Source organism: Aquarana catesbeiana, linkage group LG01 (assembly GCF_042186555.1).
Source record: "Aquarana catesbeiana isolate 2022-GZ linkage group LG01, ASM4218655v1, whole genome shotgun sequence".
NCBI lineage: Eukaryota > Metazoa > Chordata > Amphibia > Anura > Ranidae > Aquarana > Aquarana catesbeiana.
This window is the reverse complement of record NC_133324.1, coordinates 224,405,875-224,427,324: the sequence shown is the minus strand read 5'-3', so window position 1 is coordinate 224,427,324 and position 21,450 is coordinate 224,405,875. Positions and strand designations below refer to the sequence as shown.

The 21,450-nt window shown below is 38.8% G+C and overlaps 1 protein-coding gene across 1 annotated transcript in view; it reads left to right on the top strand.

The window, feature by feature from the left end:
- Positions 1–21,450, top strand: part of SUSD2 (sushi domain containing 2) — a 351,916-nt gene that overhangs the window by 201,501 nt on the left and 128,965 nt on the right. The window contains exons 11-17 of the mRNA XM_073625468.1: positions 402–650; positions 10,186–10,452; positions 12,083–12,259; positions 13,035–13,239; positions 14,940–15,091; positions 16,055–16,222; positions 17,388–17,562. Of these exons, the coding sequence (XP_073481569.1) occupies positions 402–650; positions 10,186–10,452; positions 12,083–12,259; positions 13,035–13,239; positions 14,940–15,091; positions 16,055–16,222; positions 17,388–17,562 (1,393 nt within the window). The remainder of the gene's footprint in view (positions 1–401; positions 651–10,185; positions 10,453–12,082; positions 12,260–13,034; positions 13,240–14,939; positions 15,092–16,054; positions 16,223–17,387; positions 17,563–21,450) is intronic.

Below are 21,450 nucleotides of genomic sequence, written 5' to 3'. Positions count from 1 at the left end.
AGATGTAAAAAAAAAGTGTGTGTACTGTACTGTATTCCAAGAAAAGAATTTTACAAGTCAAAAATCATTATTTCCTTATAGCCAGATTAACGTTATCAGGTACCAGATGTACCAGCAACAACTCCATACAGGTCTGTGCCAAACATTACCCGGTGTCCACTGTCCAGTTCCCTGCACCAAAATGAATTGCTCTGGTAATTTTAACTATCATCTGCTGCTAAATCCAGGATACAGTTAATACAAGCATATTGACTTTAGTATTAACCTGTACATGGATGTTAAGAAAAATCACTTTTTTTTTTTGCTGATTTTGTAAAATCTGTCTAAAAGAATTGAAAGTGGCTATTTTACCTTGTCTACCAGTGCTCAGTGAAAAAAATATTTCTGTTCATTTTGTTTAGGGGTTTTCTTATTCTCACCCTATAACACCAATGTCACAGTAATGTTCGCCTCGGGAGCTGGGGTGGAAGTGAGAGAAATAGGAGGATTTCTCAGTCTGTCAATTCTTCTTCCTGAGATTTTCAAAAACAAAACCCAAGGACTTCTGGGAGTTATGAATGATGATCCTGCAGATGACTTCACGCTAAGAAATGGCACTGTTTTACCTTCTACTGCCAGCCCAGAGGAAATTTACCAGTTTGGTGCAGATTGTGAGTAAGCGCCAGGATGGCAAGCATACAATATTCAATATAGAGTACTTTCTAGGATATTCTCCTCTGTTAAGTGCGTATGGCAGTTCCAGTAATGTACTGTATATCTGTGTAAACAGAATGTTCTGACATCAAAGCGGTCTATACAGTGTGACCAGTTAACTTGTGTTCCCAGGGTTAAATAAGCCCCACCTATTGAAATAACAAAGCACAAGGAAGCTGAAAATCTAACTATTGTCACCCACCAGTGTGTAGGGCCTAAGTTGAGTGCCTTGTATTGGGAGGAAATACAGTGTATATGGCAGTAATGTCTTTTATATAAATCTTGCACTTTTGGTTTGCAGCAACAGATAAACTGATCTTCAGCAGATCTATCAACAGTTTAGGGAATATACAGATCCTCAGAAAAATAGTACATTTTACTAGAGGATGGCATCCATTATCAGAGCTGGTGTCCTTTTTGGGAAAAGGCAAAGAATGCTCCTGCAATCTGCACCAGCTCCACATCTCTGCACCGTTCACCATGTGCATAGTGAGAAGGGAGCCTGTTCCCTAAGCTATCCCTCCTTGCCAGGAACCTGACCCTGAATTAATCACTGTCCTGCACAACCAGGTTTCTCTCCCTACCATCCACTCGCTAGAAGTGTGCCAAAATGCTGTAGGTCCTCTTATTGAAAAGGTTCCCTTACCCAAGATGGCCACCAGAGGTGTAACATCCAATCAGACAGCTACTCCCCCTGAGACCCAGATGAAGTCCATGAGGGACAATTTCCCCTAACAAACTCGCCTCCATCTGTATGATGGTACAGCACTACCTAATGTATGAAAAATCTCTACCTGCCTACAAGTAAGTTGGGAGAAGCAAAGACATTTAATTCATTTAAAGCCTTAAAATTAATCTGTGGTCTGGATATGGACATTAAAGTATTTGTAGAGTAATACATCTTCCTTCAAAGGAGAAGCACATGTTGTTGAAGCAGTTCTCTTAACAGCTCAGCTCCCTCTGCTCCTCTCACAGAGCACCTGTGTGTTAACTTTAGAGATTAAAAGACTTGAAGGCTGCTGACTCACTGCAGCAAGAGCTGAACTTCTGAGAGAACAACTTCAACCACCTTAAGGGCTTGCATTCTGAACGTTAAGAATTAATTGGTTCACAGTGACTGCATCTGCAAAGGTCAATGATCTTAACGTTGCAAACAAATACTAGTTACAGGGTTTATAATTTAATGACATTATGTTTAAAACGTTTAGAAAGCTTTCTTAAGCATTTTCTGGGGCAGAAATCAGGAGAGAAAATCAGGTAAAGGCATTGTCAGGTGGAATTCTGTGATCCCTGTGAGAGGTAAAAAATACCTCTAATGCCCCGTACACACGATCGGACTTTCCGACAACAAAACTGTGGATTTTTTTTCCTGAAGGATGTTGGCTCAAACTTGCCTTGCATACACACAGTCACACAAATGTTGTCGGAAATTCTGAACGTCAAGAACGCAGTGATTGTACAACACGTACGGCGAGCCGAGAAAAATGAAGTTCAATAGCCAGTGCGGCTCTTCTGCTTGATTCCGAGCATGCGTGGACTTTTGTGCGTCGGACTTGTGTACACACGCTCGGAATTTACTACAACAAGTTTTGTTGTCTGAAAATTTGAGAACCTTTCAAACATTTGTTGGCGGAAAATCCAACAGCAAATGTTCTATGGAGCATACACAACAAGCTCACATCCAACATTTGTTGCCGTGTGTACGCAGCATTAGTGTTACGCTTACACATTACTAAGTATGCATGCCCCTTAAATAAAGAAAAAATATATATCTGATGCTATTACCACTATGACAGTTCTAATAAACATGTTTACATTACTGGAATGTCTACTTATACAATACTTGGCTGCATTGATTTTCCTTGTCAAAAGAAGTTTATTGAGTATACAATATTATAAAGATACATAAAGTAAGTTTACAAGGATCTATAAAGTAAGCTCATTGTTTTACAGTAGGGTTTATATAGGTAAATATCATGAAATTTCAAATATTAAACATTGGGTTCACGTAAACCTAAATTAAAGATATATATCATTTCCTTAGTTACTTTTGTAGGTATTTAAATGATTTATACCTACTATACATATTGTTTACAGGTAGAGTGTATATAGGTCAAATAAATTCTGATAATGAGCTTTAATCGTAAGGTGGAGAAAAGGAAAGAGAAAGAAGAAAAAGGGTAGAAAGGCAGAGGTATGGTCCACAAGGTTGTCCCGCTCGTCAGTTTATTATTCTTTTTAGTTCTCTTTGAAGCCTTAGAATGGGTGTCTCTGTAAGTCATTTAATCTGCTACCATGGCAACAGGACAGAGTCATTGAAGTTTGACAGGAACTGTTGTTTTATCCAAGGATGCCAAAGCTTTTCAAATTTTGGAATTTGATTTTGATCAATGGCTACCATCTTAGCATGGGACATTGTATTATTCATTCTGTGAATTGTTTCTGCTAGTACCAATGTAGGAGATTTCCATGCCTTGGCCACTGTTTGTTTTGCAGCCGTTGTTAGTTGGATCATAAGTTTGAATTGAGAGAGTGTTAACCATTCCGGTTTTAGATTAAGTAAAGTTATATAAGGATCTGGTTGTATTATTTTTTTAAATATTTTAGATGCAATCACGAAGACTTCCTTCCAGAAGGTTTGGATTACTGGGCACATCCACCATATGTGTAAATGTGTGCCTATTTCTGGGCATCCTCGAAAACAAAGAGCTGAGGTATTAGGTGAATATTTTACCACTCTAGCGGGTACAAGGTACCAGCGAGTTAGGACTTTATAATTTGTCTCCAGTGCTAAGATGTTGGGTGAAGATGACTTAGATGTGAGCCATATGTTAGACCAGTCCGTGTCTTCTAAAGTTCGTCCCAGGTCCTCCTCCCACCTCTGAACGTAAGAGGGTCTATTAAGATTTGGTACTCCATATAATTGATTATAAAGTGATGAAATTGTACCTTTAGCAAATGGATCTTTTGTACAGATTGATTCAAAAATGGATAATTGGGATAATGGTGTATCCCCCTTTAGGAATGGTGTATAGAAATTTTTGATTTGGAGATATCTAAATATCTCAGAGTTTGGTAGATCATATTTTTCTCTAAGCGATGGGAATGAAAGGAATGATTTAGATGCTATGAAGTCATTTAGTGTCTGAATGCCTGATGTTGTCCAAGCTTTAAAAGAATTTGGGTAGATCCATGCCGGATAAAAGGCCGGATTTCTGATAAAAGAAAGGAGAGGATTGTGTGGAGATTGTAACTGATATTTGGTTTTTAGTTTATCCCAGAGAGATAAGAAGTGTTTAGTTATGGGATTATGAATTTTAAAGCGGTCTTTAGGATCAAGCCATAATAAGTTTGATATTAATAGAGGGTCATTTTCTGAAGCCTCTATAAATACCCATAATGGGATTTCCTGTTTTGCATGGTATTTGGACAGACTGGCCAAATGTGCTGCTCTGTAGTAGTTAGTAAAATTAGGGTATCCCAGGCCTCCTTTATTTTTGGGAAGATGTAGTGTGTGTATAGGTATACGTGGTTTAGAAGAGCCCCATATAAACGAAGTTGCTCTTTTTTGTACTATTCTCAAAAAATAGGAAGGAATTGGAATAGGGAGGACTCTGAATAGATAAAGCAATTTGGGTAAAATAGTCATTTTGATTGCATTAATCTTCCCTATCCAGGATAAAGGAAGTTGCGACCATTGTTTTATTAGATTTGTGATCTGTCTTAATACAGGAGGATAATTGGTTGAGAATAAGTCAGAATGAGATGCTGTTAAATGAATTCCAAGATATGGGATTGATTTTTCTGCCCATGTGAATGGGAGTGCAGCCCTAGCTGGGATCAACTCCATGTTTGTGAGTGAAATATTAAGCACTAGGCATTTCTTGGGATTAATCATAAGGCCGGATAGGGCTGCAAATCCATCAAGAGCTGGTATTAAGTTAGGACCAGAGACCTGTGGTGATGATAGAAAAAGTAATATATCGTCTGCGAATATACATTATTTGTGTGTGATACCTCCTACTTCAATGCCAGTTATAGTTTGGTTTGTTCTGATGTATTGGGCCATGGGTTCGAGTATAAGGGCAAATAATAAGGGAGATAATGGGCAACCCTGTCGGGTACCTCTTTCGATATTAAAGGCATCAGATTTGTATCCAGCATATTTTATATAGGCTTTGGGTTTATTATATAATGCTTTGATGCATGTTAAAAAGTGGGGTCCAAAACCTCATTTTTGTAATGAATATTGCATATATTGCCAGGATACTGTGTCAAATGCCCTCTTAATATTGAGAGATAGAAAACATAAAGGGATTTTCCGTTTTTTAGCAATATGTGCCAATAACACTGCCCTGCGTATATTATCGCCTGCCTGTCTATTTGGCATGAAGCCTACTTGATCTCTATGTATTAATTTTCCTATAATGCTATTGAGGCGTTTTGCTATTATTTTTGCTAATAATTTAATATCAAGGTTTAACAGAGAGATAGGCCGATAATTCACACAGGAAGTATCATCAGAAAGGGGTTTTGGGATCATACAAACAATTGCTATTAGTGTTTCTTGCCGAAAAGAATGTCCATCTAGAAGTTTGTTAAAAGTTTCAGTGAGAATGGGAGAGAGTATTTCTGAGAATGTTTTATAGTATAAAGCCGAGTAGCCGTCTGGGCCTGGTCTTTTGTTAAGTTTTAGGTCTTTTATGGCGTTAGCAACTTCATCTATAGTTATAGGCTCATCCAAACTGCTTTTTTGATTCTGAGATAACTCAGGTAAGGTTATTTTTGAGAAGAAGGATTCAGCCTCTGTAGGATTAAATTCATTGTTTGTCTTGTATAAAGTTGCGAGATGTGAGTGAAATTTATGGACTATTTTAACTGGATTACAAGTATAAACATTTTTTGATAATTTCAAACGTATTGGTTTGAAAGATTTGTTAGTTGAATTTATTGCCCGAGCCAAATATGTACCTGGTTTGTTTGTATTCATGTAGAAATTGTGTTTGGAGCGTTTGAGGGATTTATCAACTGACTCAGTGAGAAATAGATCGTATTCCAATCTAGATTTTTCCAGATGAGATTTTGTACTCTGAGATGGATTATCTTGGAATGATATGTAGGCTGCATTAAAATTGAGTTCTAGTTTTTTTGCTAGATTTTTGCGTTCCCATTTAAATAGTGCCATTTTTCTTTGTATTGTACCACGCAAGACAGGCTTATGAGCTTCCCACAGTGTTATTGGGGAGATGTCTGTTGTATTATTAATTGATATGTATTCCTTTAAAGCTTGTTCAATGGCCATCTGATGTAGTGGGTGTTTGAGCATTATGTCCGGTAAGTACCACGTTGGGTCATGCGCTTTTGGTATGGCTGAGGCTATAGTAGTGTATACTGCATTATGGTCAGACCACGGAATCGGAATTATATCTGATGCAATAATTTCTGGTATCATTCCTATTGTTAGAAAAATATGATCTATTCTGGTGAAGGTTTGATGAGGGTGCGAGAAATAAGTGAATTTCTTTTTCATTGGGTTACTTTCTCTCCATGAATCTACCAGATTGTATTTGGAAAGAAGTTGATAAAAAGGTAATCTAGAGGTTATTTTGGATGGTGTAAAAGGTGATTTATCTAGAAATGGGAGGAGGACCTGGTTCGAATCCCCACACATTATCACTGTTCCTATTTTGTGTGTATTAATCACTTGTAATATATGTGAGAGTAATGGTGTAGGTTGTTTGTTAGGAGCGTAGTAGGAAATCACCGTGATTGCTGTATCCATTATATAACCCATGAGTATCAGGTATCTACCTTCTGGGTCTTTAATTTCTGATGATAAGGTGAATGGTGTGGATCGGTGAAATGCAATTAGAGTTCCCCTTTGCTTGGTACAGGCAGAAGCCGTGTAAATTTGTTGATAAAAAGGAGAAATATATTTTGGAGTAGAATCTTTGGTGAAGTGTGTTTCTTGGAGGCATACTATGTGAGCCTTCTTGTTATGGAAAGTACGGAAGGCTTTGGTCCTTTTTTGAGGGACATTTATTCCTTGAACATTCAGGGTAAGTATATTCAGTGGTGCCATGGCAACAGATCAAATAGTTTTGACTTACTTTTTGTTATGCAGAGCTGACTGCGCAGATCAACCTGTGTGGACTGAAGAGATGAAAAGATAGAAAAGAAACCAGTGAATTCTGGAGTAAAGAGTAAACAAAAAACATATGAGATTAGATGATACATTGTATAAATTATTTTTTGCAAGTAATCACAATTTACCCGTGAAAGAGAATAAATATCTCTCTCAGGGGAATAAGTGCCTTCGTCACACTCCCACATAATATGGTTGGGAGAATGAGGAGGGCTAATGGGGGTACACGGATCTTCCACTTACAGGAGAGAAGTGCTATGTCAAAAGACATTAAAATGATGTTTCATTAATTGGAGTGCAGAATATAGTTTTTGTTGAAATTATTTATTCCAGGGTGGTTGTATATGGTTAGTTTTGCCCTAGGCTAAATAATTCAGTTAGAAAGGTACTGTTAATAACATTGGTATTGATGAAGATAGTTTGAATTATTTTGGGATTTTAACCCTTTTAGAGTAAACAATTACATATTTTATTCATATGCAACTGTTTAGAAATGTTAACTCATAAAATTGAGGTTGTATTGCTTCAGATTAGAATAAACAAAAACATAATTCTAGGAACTAGTTAGGTAATAATATATTTGTTTTAAGAAAAGAAAGAAAAAGCTTCCATTACTTCTGGATTATTGAACATATTTGTCCTAAAAAGTAATAAATCTATTGTTATTACCTGATAATATATAACTGAACAAGAATTTCCTTATTTCACTTATATATTCTAAGGCTATATGAATCAGAAGTAATAAGAAATATAACTGGAATGTAACATGATCCCACACAGTGTGTGACTATCAGAATGCAGTTACATTCAGTTATAAATATAGGTTTTTTATAGAGAACCATCTCTTAGTATAATAAATGAAGAGATATCAGGAATTAGGATGTCAGTCCATTGAATCTTCTTGGTCCATGAATGATGTGGCATAACGGCCTCTTTTGTGACAATGATGATTCCCATTTTGTTCTGAAATTTTCTGGGTGCTGCCTGAAGGTGAAGATGATGCCATTCTTCTGCGTGTGGGAGTGTTGCTGCTTGTGGGTTCTGTCAGATTTAATTTTAAAAGGGTTTGTTGTAGTTCATCTGCTGATCTGCTTCTGTAAATTGTACCTTGGTAGTTAAATCTGACTGAAAAGGGGAAGCCCCATTGATACATAATGTTGTGGCGTTGCAGTTCCATTAGTTGGGGTTTCATGGATCGTCTTTTAGTAATAGTAAGTTGGGATAGGTCAGCAAAAATTTGATAATTGTGTCCTTGAAAATTAAGTTCCTTTTTTTCTCTTGCAGCAATTAGTATTTGTTCTTTCGTTCTGTAATAATGAAATTTTGTGATTATATCACGTGGGGGTCCATCTTTCTTTTTGGCTGTGAGGGCTCTGTGTACTCTGTCCAGTTCTAAACGTTCAATAGGGATATCTGGCTTTAGTTCTTGTAATAGAGCAGTAATAGTAGATTGCAGGTCTGTCACAGTTTCAGGTATTCCCCTTATGCGCAAGTTTGAACGTTTGGCTCTATTTTCGTAATCTTCAAGCTTAGTTTGAAGTATTAAATTCTCTTTTTTTAATTGTTCCAATTCTGTTATATTTTCTTGGGTTGTAATTTCAATTTCATCCATTTTTATTTCTAAGGCTGCGGTGCGGTTTCCCAGCTCTCTTATTTCTTTGGTTAGGCTTTTTGTTATTTGGTCTGAGGTTTGTTTTAAAGCCTTATGAAGCATCTTTTCAAATTGTAATAATATTACTGGGGATGCTGAGGAGGCTTGTGGAGAAGTTTGTGAGAGGATTTGTTCTGTATCTGACTCAAATGGAGAGTCTTGCCATTTTCTGTCTGTGAGAGCGCCCTGATGCTGTATATTGTGAGGTGACTGGAGCTGCTTTAGTTGCAGTGAGTGCCTGTGAGCTCTTTGTGAGGTGATTTTTATTTCTGCCACAGTTTCCTCCCAGTACCATATTTCCTGCCCAAACTTTCACAGTTTGTTCCCTGGGGCAAAAAGGTTCAAATGGATACCTTTTGAGCCTGCAGGCTCCGCTTTGTCCTTCTCTTCTCTCCTCAGCGGTGTGGAGCTCTAACAATGCATGTCTGCTCCGCTAGGCTCCGCCTCCTGCCCCTATCGGCTGCATTGATTTTCTATATTGGTCTTACAAAAAAAATAAAGATGTGGGGTTGATATCTCACTCCATATTTATTGGCACCCAAAGAACTTTTAATGCAATAAGGATGGATCATGTGATCGTTAATCATTTAGGCCCATGTCACACTGACAAATCTGCCACTGGCGACACCTTACCATGGTGCACCTACCACTTTACCTGAAGGAAGTTGCTTCCTTAAAAGCAGAATCTTTGCAGAAATATCATTGCTGCCTAGTGAGTAGTGACGGAGCAACATCTCACTAGTCCAGCCAGTGAGGGACCAACATTGATTCAGCAACACCATAGAGTAAACATAGAAATAATCATTATAAATAAAGGGATTTTATAGGTGCCAGCTAGAAATAGAACACCTAGTAAATGTTAAAAAGATACTGTGTTACAATACGTATCATTCATTACAAATATCATAAAAATATACATTTTTAGGGTACCTACTGTAGATGCTTGTAACAAAACCCTTGTATATATTATGTACATATTGTCTGTGACCTATACCATCAGATAAACCTGTTTAATTGAACTTTGTCATGACAAATAATTTTTGATGGAATTTTAGCAAGTAGTTTCTTCAACCTGTTTCATGATGAGCTCCTTCAGGAAGAAATACTACTTGACAAGAATGTGTCATATCCACTCAAGGAGAAGGCTTGCTGTCAAAGATCACAATTCTGAGACAGCTGCAGCCATTGCCTGGGCATGGGCATAGGTGAACAGCAGGGGAAGCGGACAAGGACCAAGTACCCCCAATTTAAAATCAGAATGAAGAGCCAGATGAGGTGGGTGCAGGGTGGATTACAGAGGGGTGCCTACAAAATCTGCCAGCTCCCAAAGCAAAGAGAGCTGGCCTCAGTCACTGGTGTAATAGCATACTTACACAAGTTTACTGGGGATGTGGTGCCCACATGACTTCCCATCAACCTTTATATATTAATATTCAACATCAACACCTTAGGAGTAGGTTAGTGAACTTTAAATTCTGTAGTTGGCCTTTGTCTACACATGAAGTTCCTGTAGTAGTAAGTGCTCTATCCATGAGGTCTTTCTTTACTTATGTAGATTTCCTTAAAAATTTGGCAAATGTATACTGTACTACAGTATGTATAATTAGTCTTTAATTTATATGCTAAACAAATTTGTGTCATTTTTAATTCATTTTTTTCTCTTGCGTTTTCAAAACCCTTTTTTTTCTTTCTCTAGGGTCAGTAACCAATCAAACTTCACTTTTTCAGTATGACTCTCAAATACTTCTTGAACAGTACGCTTTGAAGCATGATCCTAGTTTCATACCTACATTTCGTATTGAGGATGAGCAAAGCGACCCAATGTTCCAGGAGGTAGAAAATATGTGTGGTAATGATTCATTCTGCAGATTTGATGCCTTTACTACAAGAAAACTGGAAGTTGGCAATGCTACCAAGGATTCACATCAAAGTCACCACATCTTGGTGGAGAACCTTAAACCAGGTAGATTAAATGTTCCTCATTAACTATGCTGTATGAGCATGTTCTAAATGCAGAATCATGATAAAACGGAGCAAATACAATAAGTTAGACTCATACAAGATGTGCCTAAAAATGCCTGAAATGTTGCATATTGGGTTAACAGATTGTGCCTATTTGTATATGCATCACCTTTTTAAGAACTTGACTTAAAGGCAAAACTTTTTTTTTTGGTTTTGGAGTGGAGAGGGATTAGACCCCCTGTCAGGTTTTTATTGATGTCTGTGCCCATTTGGGAGATTCCTCTTCTCTATTTGCACTGTTTACCCTTTTAATTGAAAGTGAAAGTAAAATAAAATCCAAAATTTTGGGTTGTCCCCAGAAAAGTAATAGAGGGGAAATTTTCCAAAGGGGACACTAGTTCTGGTGACTTGGAGGTCCCCAAGGAATTCCTTTAATTTTCAGGGATATCCACTCTCTTCCTGTTCTGATATGGGACAGAAAGTGAAGGGAAATCTCTGCAATGGGGCACAGATGGTGAAAAAGAATCTCACTCCTTGCCTCCACCTGTTGCCTCAACCAACAGGTGGAGGCAAGGAGTGATTAGCATCATGGGATTTCTCTCTTCATGGCCCCAGAATTCACATGCTGAGGACACACTCATCATGCTGCAAATCATGTTGGACATTGAGGGACATCAAACGTCACACTCTTTGGCTACCATTTTAATGCTTGCCCTCCATCTGTCCCCCGGTGGGTCCTTGCTGGTTCCTTCCCTTCAGCTCCCGGGATAGACACATCTTGCTGCCACCTGTTGGTTTATTGACTTTTGAGACGTTGGCTCAGTCCAAGATGCACTGCATTTACATCTACTCCTGAAGAAGCGAGTAGCGACTTGCGAAATTCGTTGAGTTATATGATGCCTGTGTAATACTGTACATCAACAATTCTAAATATATATGTATGTGGCCACTTGGTAATGTTGTGTTTTATCACTGCCAAGTGGTTTGGCACCTTTGTTCATGCATCCCATATACGACGAATGTTATACAATTTTAATAAATTTATAAGCCATGTTTACTTTGTATACTCTCATTGACCTTTTTGTGCTCACCTCATTTAAAGTCTCAAGGGCGTAATTCTTCTTTGTTGCATTTTATTCGGGGATGGAGGTGTGTCACTGGCAGCACCAGATCATTTTCTTTTGTATCTAATGGAAGAATGGACAAGTTGTTTTTCAGAACTAAAACAGACAAGCTAACAATAACATAACAATATCTACTTCAAAAACAAATTTTATTTGAAACAGTGGCCATACAGTAGTACTTAGTGCCGGTTCACACAGGGGCGGCACGACTTGCAGGTCGCCTCAGCGAGGCGACCTGCAAACGACTTCTGAGGCGACTTGCAAAACGACTTCTGTATAGAAGTCTATGCAAGTCGCCCCAAGTCGCCCCCAAAGTAGTACAGGAACCTTTTTCTAAGTCGGAGCGACTTGCGTCGCTCCTATTAGAACGGTTCCGTAGCACAGAACGGGAGGCGACTTGTCAGGCGACTAGGTCGCCTGACAAGTCGCCCCTATGTGAACCGAGCCTTAGGTGTACATTGTATTCTCTGTAATAACTGAAATTATTTTCTTGTATTATTTTATCAGTGGTCACATGTGGCTGGCTTGGGTCACCAGCAAATGGATCTAAGAATGGAACAAACTACCTAGCTGGCTTTACCATCACATTTAGTTGTAACAGTGGTTTTGTACTGTCTGGGTCCAAACAGCGAACATGCCAATCTAATGGAAATTGGTCTGGGGCACCAGCTCAGTGTTTATTAGGTAAGAAATGTAAGACTACAGAGTACAATTTTTTTTTTTAAATGTAAGTTTTATTATACTATTGTTTGTGGCTGTTTGTAACTGGGGGTAATCTATTATGAACACCTTCAAGCGTTTTTAATTCAGGTCTCAATATCAAGATGATTTATATATATAGTACTCTGATTACTTGTACACATGCTGCATTTATCTTTTAATATTCAGTGCTGCAATCACAACTAGCACCCAAGTCTAAGTAGGACCAAGACATAACCCCAGGGATGACCAGAAGACTGTAGAAGATTGCTCTCCTTACTGTTGTAGAAAGTGAAGACTTGTCTTGTAGATAATCAAAGAATTAATGTGATGAGATTACACTAGAGGATCATTGTGAAGTTGCTCCTAGATTGTTGTTATAATTTTTTGGGGATAACTAAATAAAGTATTATACAATTTGTCCAAAGGCACCAAAAGATTTTAATGTCATTAATGAAGGTGACAATTTTCTGTGTTACCACTGACCTTCTAACAGATTCTGGATCAGCATGGTGTCAACAGCCAATATAAGTCACAGATGAAGTCTCCTGGTCAAAGTTCTTGGGACTCAGGAACAGTTGTAACAAACAGTGCACTTGATACATTATCAATAGTTCAACTTATAAAGTAATAACTCATTTTCAAAATCAAAAATAATGTGCGGTGAATCAAATTATTGTATATATTATACCTGGATATGTACTGTAGGTCAGAAATATAGGCCTGTATATTAATCCGATTTTTTTATTTTATTAACCAGGAAGTGACAATTCCTGTTCTATGCAGTGTGGACAACTTCTGCGTCAATGCTCCTGTCATGTAACCTGTCAGAATCTTGGCAACTGCTGTCCAGACTACCGCACATACTGTGTGCGTATTACACCAGAGTCTGGCTTGTTGATGGGGGGCAGAGACTTTGTCATTTTGGGTGTGACCTTTGATGAAAGCTCTGTAGTGAAATGCAGGTATGGTATGTAAAAAGTAAAACTAGGAATGTAACTAAAAATATCATTGCATTCCTTTGAGCGTATTAATTTTTAAACACAAAGAAGTCATCCAATACAGTTCAGCAGGAAGCACTCACAAGGCATAGCCAAACAACGGTAGTGAATTAGATTATATATTACTTTATGCTCTTTTAACAATAAAAGGTTTCCATTCAGCTGTTCATTCACAAGATGCAGATAAAAAAGTCTATAAACATTGTTTCATAAAAGAAGCTTGGCAAACTATGAGCAACACGAATATTTGTTATTTACTTATCAGCATTACTTATCAAGTAATATATGTAGACACATAGCACACATAATCCAATTTAGGACATATGCTTCTGATATCCCTATACCCCACTCTTTAGGTGCCATATTTAAGAAAATATGTTTACCCTCTCTTGATAAGCCTGTTTTAGGATGATAGGATAGTTCTGGTATAATATAAGGAAACATGTTGATAATGTTACTATTTATAACCTAATTATATACAGTATACTCATTGAAAGCAAGTCAGGTATTTTCTAACAGAATTAAGTTTGTTCTAAAAAAATGATCAAACTTGATAAAGGACTAAAATATAAAGTACACTTCTAAATAAACTACAATGTTAGTGCTCATTGGGAAATAGCAAGTTTTTAAATTCCTGCATAATTTAAACATACATCACTAATGTCCATGATAAATACGCTGGGCCTATAATTTAATTTACATTGGAGAAAGTAATATGCCTTTTTTTTATGCCTGATTAGCTTGCCAGCCTTCAAAAAAATTGACTTTACTCCGTGTATGTAAGTCCAATAGCTTTTTTGGTTTAGATAGAGTAGGGAATCATTAAATCCCTTGTAAGTTAATGCTTTCGCTGTCTCTGTTTCCTTGAAGAATTTTCCTTTCACTTTCTCTCCTGTAGATGCAACAGCAAGTAGGAGAAAATCTCACCAAAGTAAAAGGAAATTTCCCTCTTAAGACAGTTTTGACTGGAACGGGTCCCCTTTATATATTTTACCCTTGCCTTTTTTTCTGGAGAAAATGTGCAACTTTTGGAATTTAGATCACTTTCTTCTTTGGTGATAATGGTCACCGGGATTGAGAGGTTTAATCTAGCTAGGGGGACACAGACATTAATAAAATCAGATAGGTCTTCTAATCATCCCCTACTCCAAAAATTCAACCTAAAGCAAACCTGTCAAATACTTTTTTAATTGTATGTTTTGTAAAAGAGCAGGCACCAGAAGGCTCTTCTATTCTTTTTGTCAGCTAGCAAAGTCTAGTCTTTAGAAAAGTGTGCACCACCTTGACCCATTTTGTTACAAAGGGTTGAGATTTTTGGGGATAAGGCTATACCAAACTACTGTCCCTCTGTTCAGGCAGACAGCCTCAATAACCAACTAGGAAACTCTATCTGGACATGGAGATGGTGGTTGGGTGCAACTTACCCCTAGTGAGGGAACTCAAACCCATAGTAACAAAATTAAACAAGTTTCAGAGGAGAACACAGAGAATGGTCCTAGAACTAATAAAGGTAACAGCACTTTCTATCACTAATAAATATAATCACAGGTACTTTGTATTGTATTCTCTTTTGATTTAAAATTTTCATTGTTTTAACTTTTCAGAAGTTTAACATTTACAAAAGGTATAAATTTATGATTATTGCATGCTGTATCTTGTATCAGGTTTAATGAAGAAATCCTTGTGAATGGTTATGTGGATGAAACGAGAAAAGCCCATTGTGTGTCACCTCTACTGTATGAGACTGGACGTATTCCATTTGAAATGTCTGTGGATGGAGGGAAAACATATCCCCACTCTGGCACTTGGCTGTCAGGTATTCATGTGAACCTTTGCAGTGTATATCCAAGATAAGAGTAGCTCCAGTGTAAAGATTACCACCTTCTTGTTACTGGGACATACTACCCTTTACAGGGCACCTTAACACCCTTTTTAATTCCGGCCAAAAATTTCTTTCCCTTTATAAACAGAGTGGATATAATCTCTTAAATCGGATTTCCAGGCAAACTTTCAAACATAACATTTCTGCTTACTTTGGTGAGATTTATTTTCAATTCTTGTGGTGTCTCTTGTACAGAAAGTGATTAATAAACTCCCCAATGAAAAAGTGACATCTTGCCCACTCTATTCTAAACTAGAATAAAGCTCTGGGAGGACTTCCATTTAATAAAAAAAAACAAAAACAAAACAAGATTAACTACAGTTTGAAAAGATTTTTCCAATCTTTATTGTAGAATACACATTGTGCCTAAAATTATTGATATGCTGGTAAAGTTCTTTTTTTTTTCAAAATAAATGCCCAGTGGGAAGCACTAAATTTACTATAGTCACAATTTTAGTCCCATAGACTACTTGGTAACATTTAGATAACATTTAGAAGTAGCAATGATTACTCCAATAAATGGTTTTCACATTGTCCACCCATCTACACACACACAGACACAAACACAGCACATAAAAAATAAATATTTAGTTAACTGTTTTGAAAAATAGAATAATAGGACAAGTAAACTTATCTGCAGAGACACAATTAGTACAGCACTGACATAGCTAGAAACATGCCCACGGAGGCATAATCAGCAGATGGCCTTTATGAAAGTTATTCTGATGTGGACCTTAAATACAGTTGAAATACTCACTTCTCTTTGCATGCTAGAATAAAGAGTATTGTTAGAAAATGAATAGAAATTTCTAGAGATGGGTTTTAAAATATTGTGACTCAATAAGGAATGTGTGGGGTTGTTTTGAGAACTCATATTTTTTCCTTTTGTTACTACAGTGCATCCTGGAAAAGTGTCAGAGTCAGAAAAATGCACTCTCGAGAATGAAACAAAATGGCAGTACTATGGCACACCCAATTATGATGGCACCTTGACAGTTAAATGGGATCCAAACACGTTTAAGGAGAACTCAATTAACATTGAGGTCTGGGGCTATGGGGAATCAGGTAACATGTGAAAGCAATGCATTATGTTCTTTTAGTTATTATTATTATTATTAGTATTATTATTATTATACAGGATTTGTATAGCGCTGACAATTTACGCAGTGCTTAACAACTTGAGGGTAGACAGTACAAATACACTTTAATACAGTAGGAATCAAAGGACCCTACTCATTAGAGCTTACAATCTAAGAGGGAGGGTCAAGAGATACAAGAGGTAATAACTGTAGGGGATGTTCTGATGGAGAAAATAAATGTACAGTTAGGTGGGGGCCAGATAGGCTTCTAAAAAGATGAGATTTCAGGGATTGTCTGAAAGTGGACAAAGTAGGAGATAGTCGGACAGATTGGGGTAGAGCATTCCAGAGGATGGGAGAGGCTCGGGAGAAGTCCTGGGGGTGAGCAAGGGATGAGGTGACAAGGGAGCTAGAGAGCAGGAGGTCTTGGGAGGAGCGAAGAGAACGATTTTGTTGGTATTTTGAGACCAGGTTAGTGATATAGCTGGGGGCCAGGTTGTGGATGGCTTTGTAAGTTGTTGTTAGTATCTTGAATTTAATTTGTTGGTTGAATGGCAGCCAATGGAGGGTTTGGCAGAGAGGAGTAGCAGACGCTGAGCGTTTTGTAAGGTGGATGAGCCTGGCAGCACCGTTCATGATGTACTGAAGGGGGGATAGGGGATAGCCAAATTAAAGGTAAGCCAATAAGGCATGAGTTGCAGTAGTCGAGGCGAGAGATGAAAAGGGAGTGGATTAGAAGCTTTGTAGTGACATTGGTTAGGAAGGGGCGTATCTTGGAAATGTATCGGAGGTTGAGACAGCAAGCTTTGGACAGCAATTGGATGTGGGGCTGAAAGGATAGTTCAGAGTCCAGGATTACACCTAGGACCTTGGCGTTGGGGGGGGACGGGTTGATAGTTGAGCCGTTGATTTTGACAGAGAAATCAGGGGAAGAGGCACGTGGGGGAGGAAATATCATAAGCTTGGTTTTGGATAGTTTAAATATTTATTGGTTTATTAATATCTGTGTTTATCTGTAAGATTATCAGTTTTACCAGTCATTAACAGATGTGATTGTTTTCCTCTTTGTTTAGAGGGCATTGAAACTAAAGTAGGAAATTAAATTTGTTGTTCTAGTCTTCATAAGTTGTCTTCCTTTCTATAATGCACAGGAAACCCTTATACAGAGTCCTGGACAGCAGCCTGGAAATATCTTTATACCCTGGTACATAACTATACCAACAATGGGAGTTACACTTTTATCCCTCATCCAGCATTGCCAGAACATAGCATCTATGAGTTTGGAAGCCTAAGGATTGTGCCAGGTCAACATTCTAATGGGGAGAGGTAATTAAACAAAAAAATAAATAAAATACATTGACATTATTTGAATTGTGCTATATGTTTTTCATTTTGAAAGAGTGGGAAGGGCTCAGAACCCCTGTCAAATGTTACCTGTAGTCTATATCACCCTTTAAAAGATTTCCCCTCAATTCCTGATGGCACAGATGGGACATCCTTCTAATGTGGACACAATCTGCAACAAAATGCTTTTATTTAGTGGATGACACTATCTGGCTGTTGTTACTGTCAACATCTTTGTGACCCAGTGACAACCGCTCCCCTGATTTCTTTCTTGGTGTCACAATAATTAAAATTATCCCAGTGAGATTATTGACACCAATAAAAAATAAAAAAGGTACTTCTCAAGTCTGTCCAAAACTAAAAGAACAATTTTCAGCTGGAGTTGGGCTTTAACTAATTAATCTCAGAGTTTGCACATAATACTATATAAAACACATAGGGGGTTATTTACTAAAGAAAAATCCACTTTGCACTGCAAGTGCACTTGAAAGTGCACTGAATGTACACTTGGAAGTAAAGTCACTGTAGACCCGAGGGGGACATGCAAGGAAAATAAAAAAAAGCATTTTAGCTTGCACATGATTAGATGATAAAATCAGCAGAGCTTCCACTCATTTGAGATCTACCCCTTAGATTTAGAGCGACTGCACATCCAAGTGCACTTTCAGTGCAAAGTGGATTTGCCTTCAGTAAATAACACCCATAGCGTTAAAGTGGTTGTAAAGGCTCATTCTATGCATGAAGGTAGAAAGCAGCCCCCCCCCCCAACTTCCCTGCCCCCAAATACTTACCTCTCGATCCAGCGATGTGCACGAGAGCAGTGGCTCTCCCGAGTCTCTTCCTCCTCTTTGGCTGAATCAGCACTCCCACTACTGTCAATCACAGCTAGTAAGCCAATGAGGAGAGAGCAGGGGGGCAGGCCCGATATTCGCTTTGTGTGTTAATAGACACACAGAGCAGTGGCTCAGGAGCGAGCCTGCTAAGGTGCCCCATAGCAAACTGATTGCTATGGGGGCACTCAGCAGGAGGGAGTGGCCAGGAGCACTGGCAAGGGACCAGAGAAGAGGAGGATCGGGGCTGCCCTGCATTATAACTTTAATGAGAAAAGTAATCATTTGATCTGCGAATATATTTATATATTTATTTATGCAGGACCTTGAAAAAAAAAGTTAGTGTAACATATCATTTATAACAAGTATTACTTGTTATAATAAGGTGTGATCTGCTATTGCTGCAATTAACACACCCAATTTTGCATTTGAAATTATAACAAAGAATACAAAAATATTATCTTAAAACAGTAAGCTTGTGTTCTAGGGCAGGCTATAGCAATCCAAAGTTTTTTTATGAGTTTCCCAGTGTCTTTTTGTAAGCTAAAGGGGGTAAACACTATGAGAAAATCTGGAGAAAAATTCCGTACAAGGCACGATCATTCGATTTTCCTATAATGTGTACACAACTTTCGACATCCGATTCTGACTTTGCAAACAAAAATTTCTGAAAGGACAAATGCCAAATTTTTTTATCGGACATGAACATAATAAACAACGTTTGTTTAATGTGTACCATTTTCGGAACGATTTTCGCACATCAGAAACAATAAACAGCAAAAGAAAAAAGAGTTTTTGTGTTTCCTTCCTCGGGTCCGACTTGCTGTGAAACATTGAGGAAAAGCAGATGATTTTCTTATAGTGTGTACAAGCATTTAGAGATACAATAAATCACTGGGAGAAAGCGGTTACAGTAGCCCTCTTCCTCTGGAAATATGTAAATCAGTTAATATGAATACAACTTCTTATATAGTGCTCTGCACAATAACAGGACTTTTCAATCCTGGATGGGTAAGCAGAACGTGCATACATTAATATTTGGGTGATTTTAATAGTGTGATGTACCGCTGATTGAACCAATCCCAGCCCAGATTATTTCAGCCTCGTCAAGCTCTTCAGCGTTAGCTAAAACGATCTTGGAACTGAGTGTAACCACTTCAATACCAGGCACTTAGACACCTTCCTGCCCAAGCCAATTTTCAGCTTTCAGCGCTGTCGCAATTTGAATGACAATTGCGCGGTCATACAACACTGTACCCAAACAAATTTTTTATCATTATGTTCTTACAAATAGAGCTTTATTTTGGTGGTATTTGATCACTTCTGCGGTTTTTATTTTTTGCGCAACAAATAAAAAAAGACCGAAAATTTTGAAAAAAAACAAGTTTTTCTTTGTTTCTGTTAAAATTTTTTGTAAATAAGTAAGTTTTCTTCTTCAATGATGGGCACTGATATGGCTGCACTGACGGGCACTAATAAGGCAGCACTGATGAGGTGGCACTGATAAGGTGGCACTGACCGGCACTGATAGGTGGCACTGGTATGCGGCACTGATGGGCACTCATAGGCGGCACTGATGGGCACTCATAGCCGGCACTGATGGGTACTTATGGGTGGCACTGATGGGAACTTATGGGTGGCACTGATAGGTGGCATGGATGGGCACTAATGGGCACTGATAGGTGGGCACTGATGGGCACGGATGGGCACTGATAGGTGGCACAGATGGACTCTGATGGCTGGCACTGTTGACACTGATTGGTGGCACTGATGACATTGATGGGTGGCATTGCTGGGCATCACTGCTTTATAATGGTGCCAGTCAGTGCCCATTTATGGGCACTGATTGGCACAGATTGGGCACATTGGGCACATGTGGATGGCCATGGGGTACACACCTGACCATCCACATGTTGCCTGCTTCCCTGGTGGTCCTAGGGGCTTCCCTGGTGATCTAGTGCAGGCATCCGAGGTGGGGCTGTACTGATAAACAGTCAGCGCAGACCCCCCCTGTCAGGAGAGCCACTGATCGGCTCTCCTCTACGCGCGTCTGTCAGACGCGAGTGAGGAAAAGCCGATCAACGGCTCTTCCTATTAATATCGTGATCAGCCGTGATTGGACAAGGCTGATCATGTGGTAAAGAGCCTCCCCTGGAGGATCTTTACCAAGATCGGTGGAGCGGTGTGTCAGACTGACACACCGCTCCACCGATCGGCGCGATGCGCGCCCCATGGGCGTGCAGCGGCATGTTATCCTGAAGGACGTCATATGACGCCCAGTCAGGATAATTGAACCACCGCCCGGCCGTTAATCTGCTTTAAGCCAAGCGGGAAGTGGTTAAAGGAGAAGTATGGGAATGCAAAAATAGGTAGTACATGCTACCCTCATACCTGCATTGCATTTCTTTCTTTCCCCAGTCCTTTAGTTTTTGTAGAATAGTCTTGTGAAGAGTCCAGAATCAGCCTCTAATGGTTCTTTTTCAGTTCAAAAGTTTCCAGGGGGTGGACACAATCCAGCCACTCCTTCACTCCCTCCCTATGGAGGACATGTGGGTGTGTTTGGTGAAGAGATACACACCCAGGCTGCTATCTAGAATGAGCACGTTCTTCACGTGCCTCTGTTTTCATGGCAGCATGTCCCCAGCTAAAACCCGGAAGCAGGAGCAGTGTGATACAAGTGAAGTCTTCTCACCTTTCTCTGGCTGTTATCTGCAAACTCTCCTCTGCAAGACTCCAACACCTCTCCAATGGGCTTTGATGTTCCTTCCTGTGTCCTCCAAATTCCCCCCCTCACTCATTCAAAGTCTGTATCAGCGTCTCCTTCAGCCGATGGGGGAGGGGGGAGAGGCACTGAAAACTTCTCATGTCCAGCAAAAGACATTGGTAAGCTCTCTACACATAGCACTGTGTTATTTCAGAAGAGGAGACATGGTAAGGAGCATAGTGACCTGTGCCCTGTGTCTGTTCTCTGAAATGTACAGAGTGCTATGTGTAGAGAGCATACCTGTGTACAGTACATAGGAGGGGGAGACTGACAACT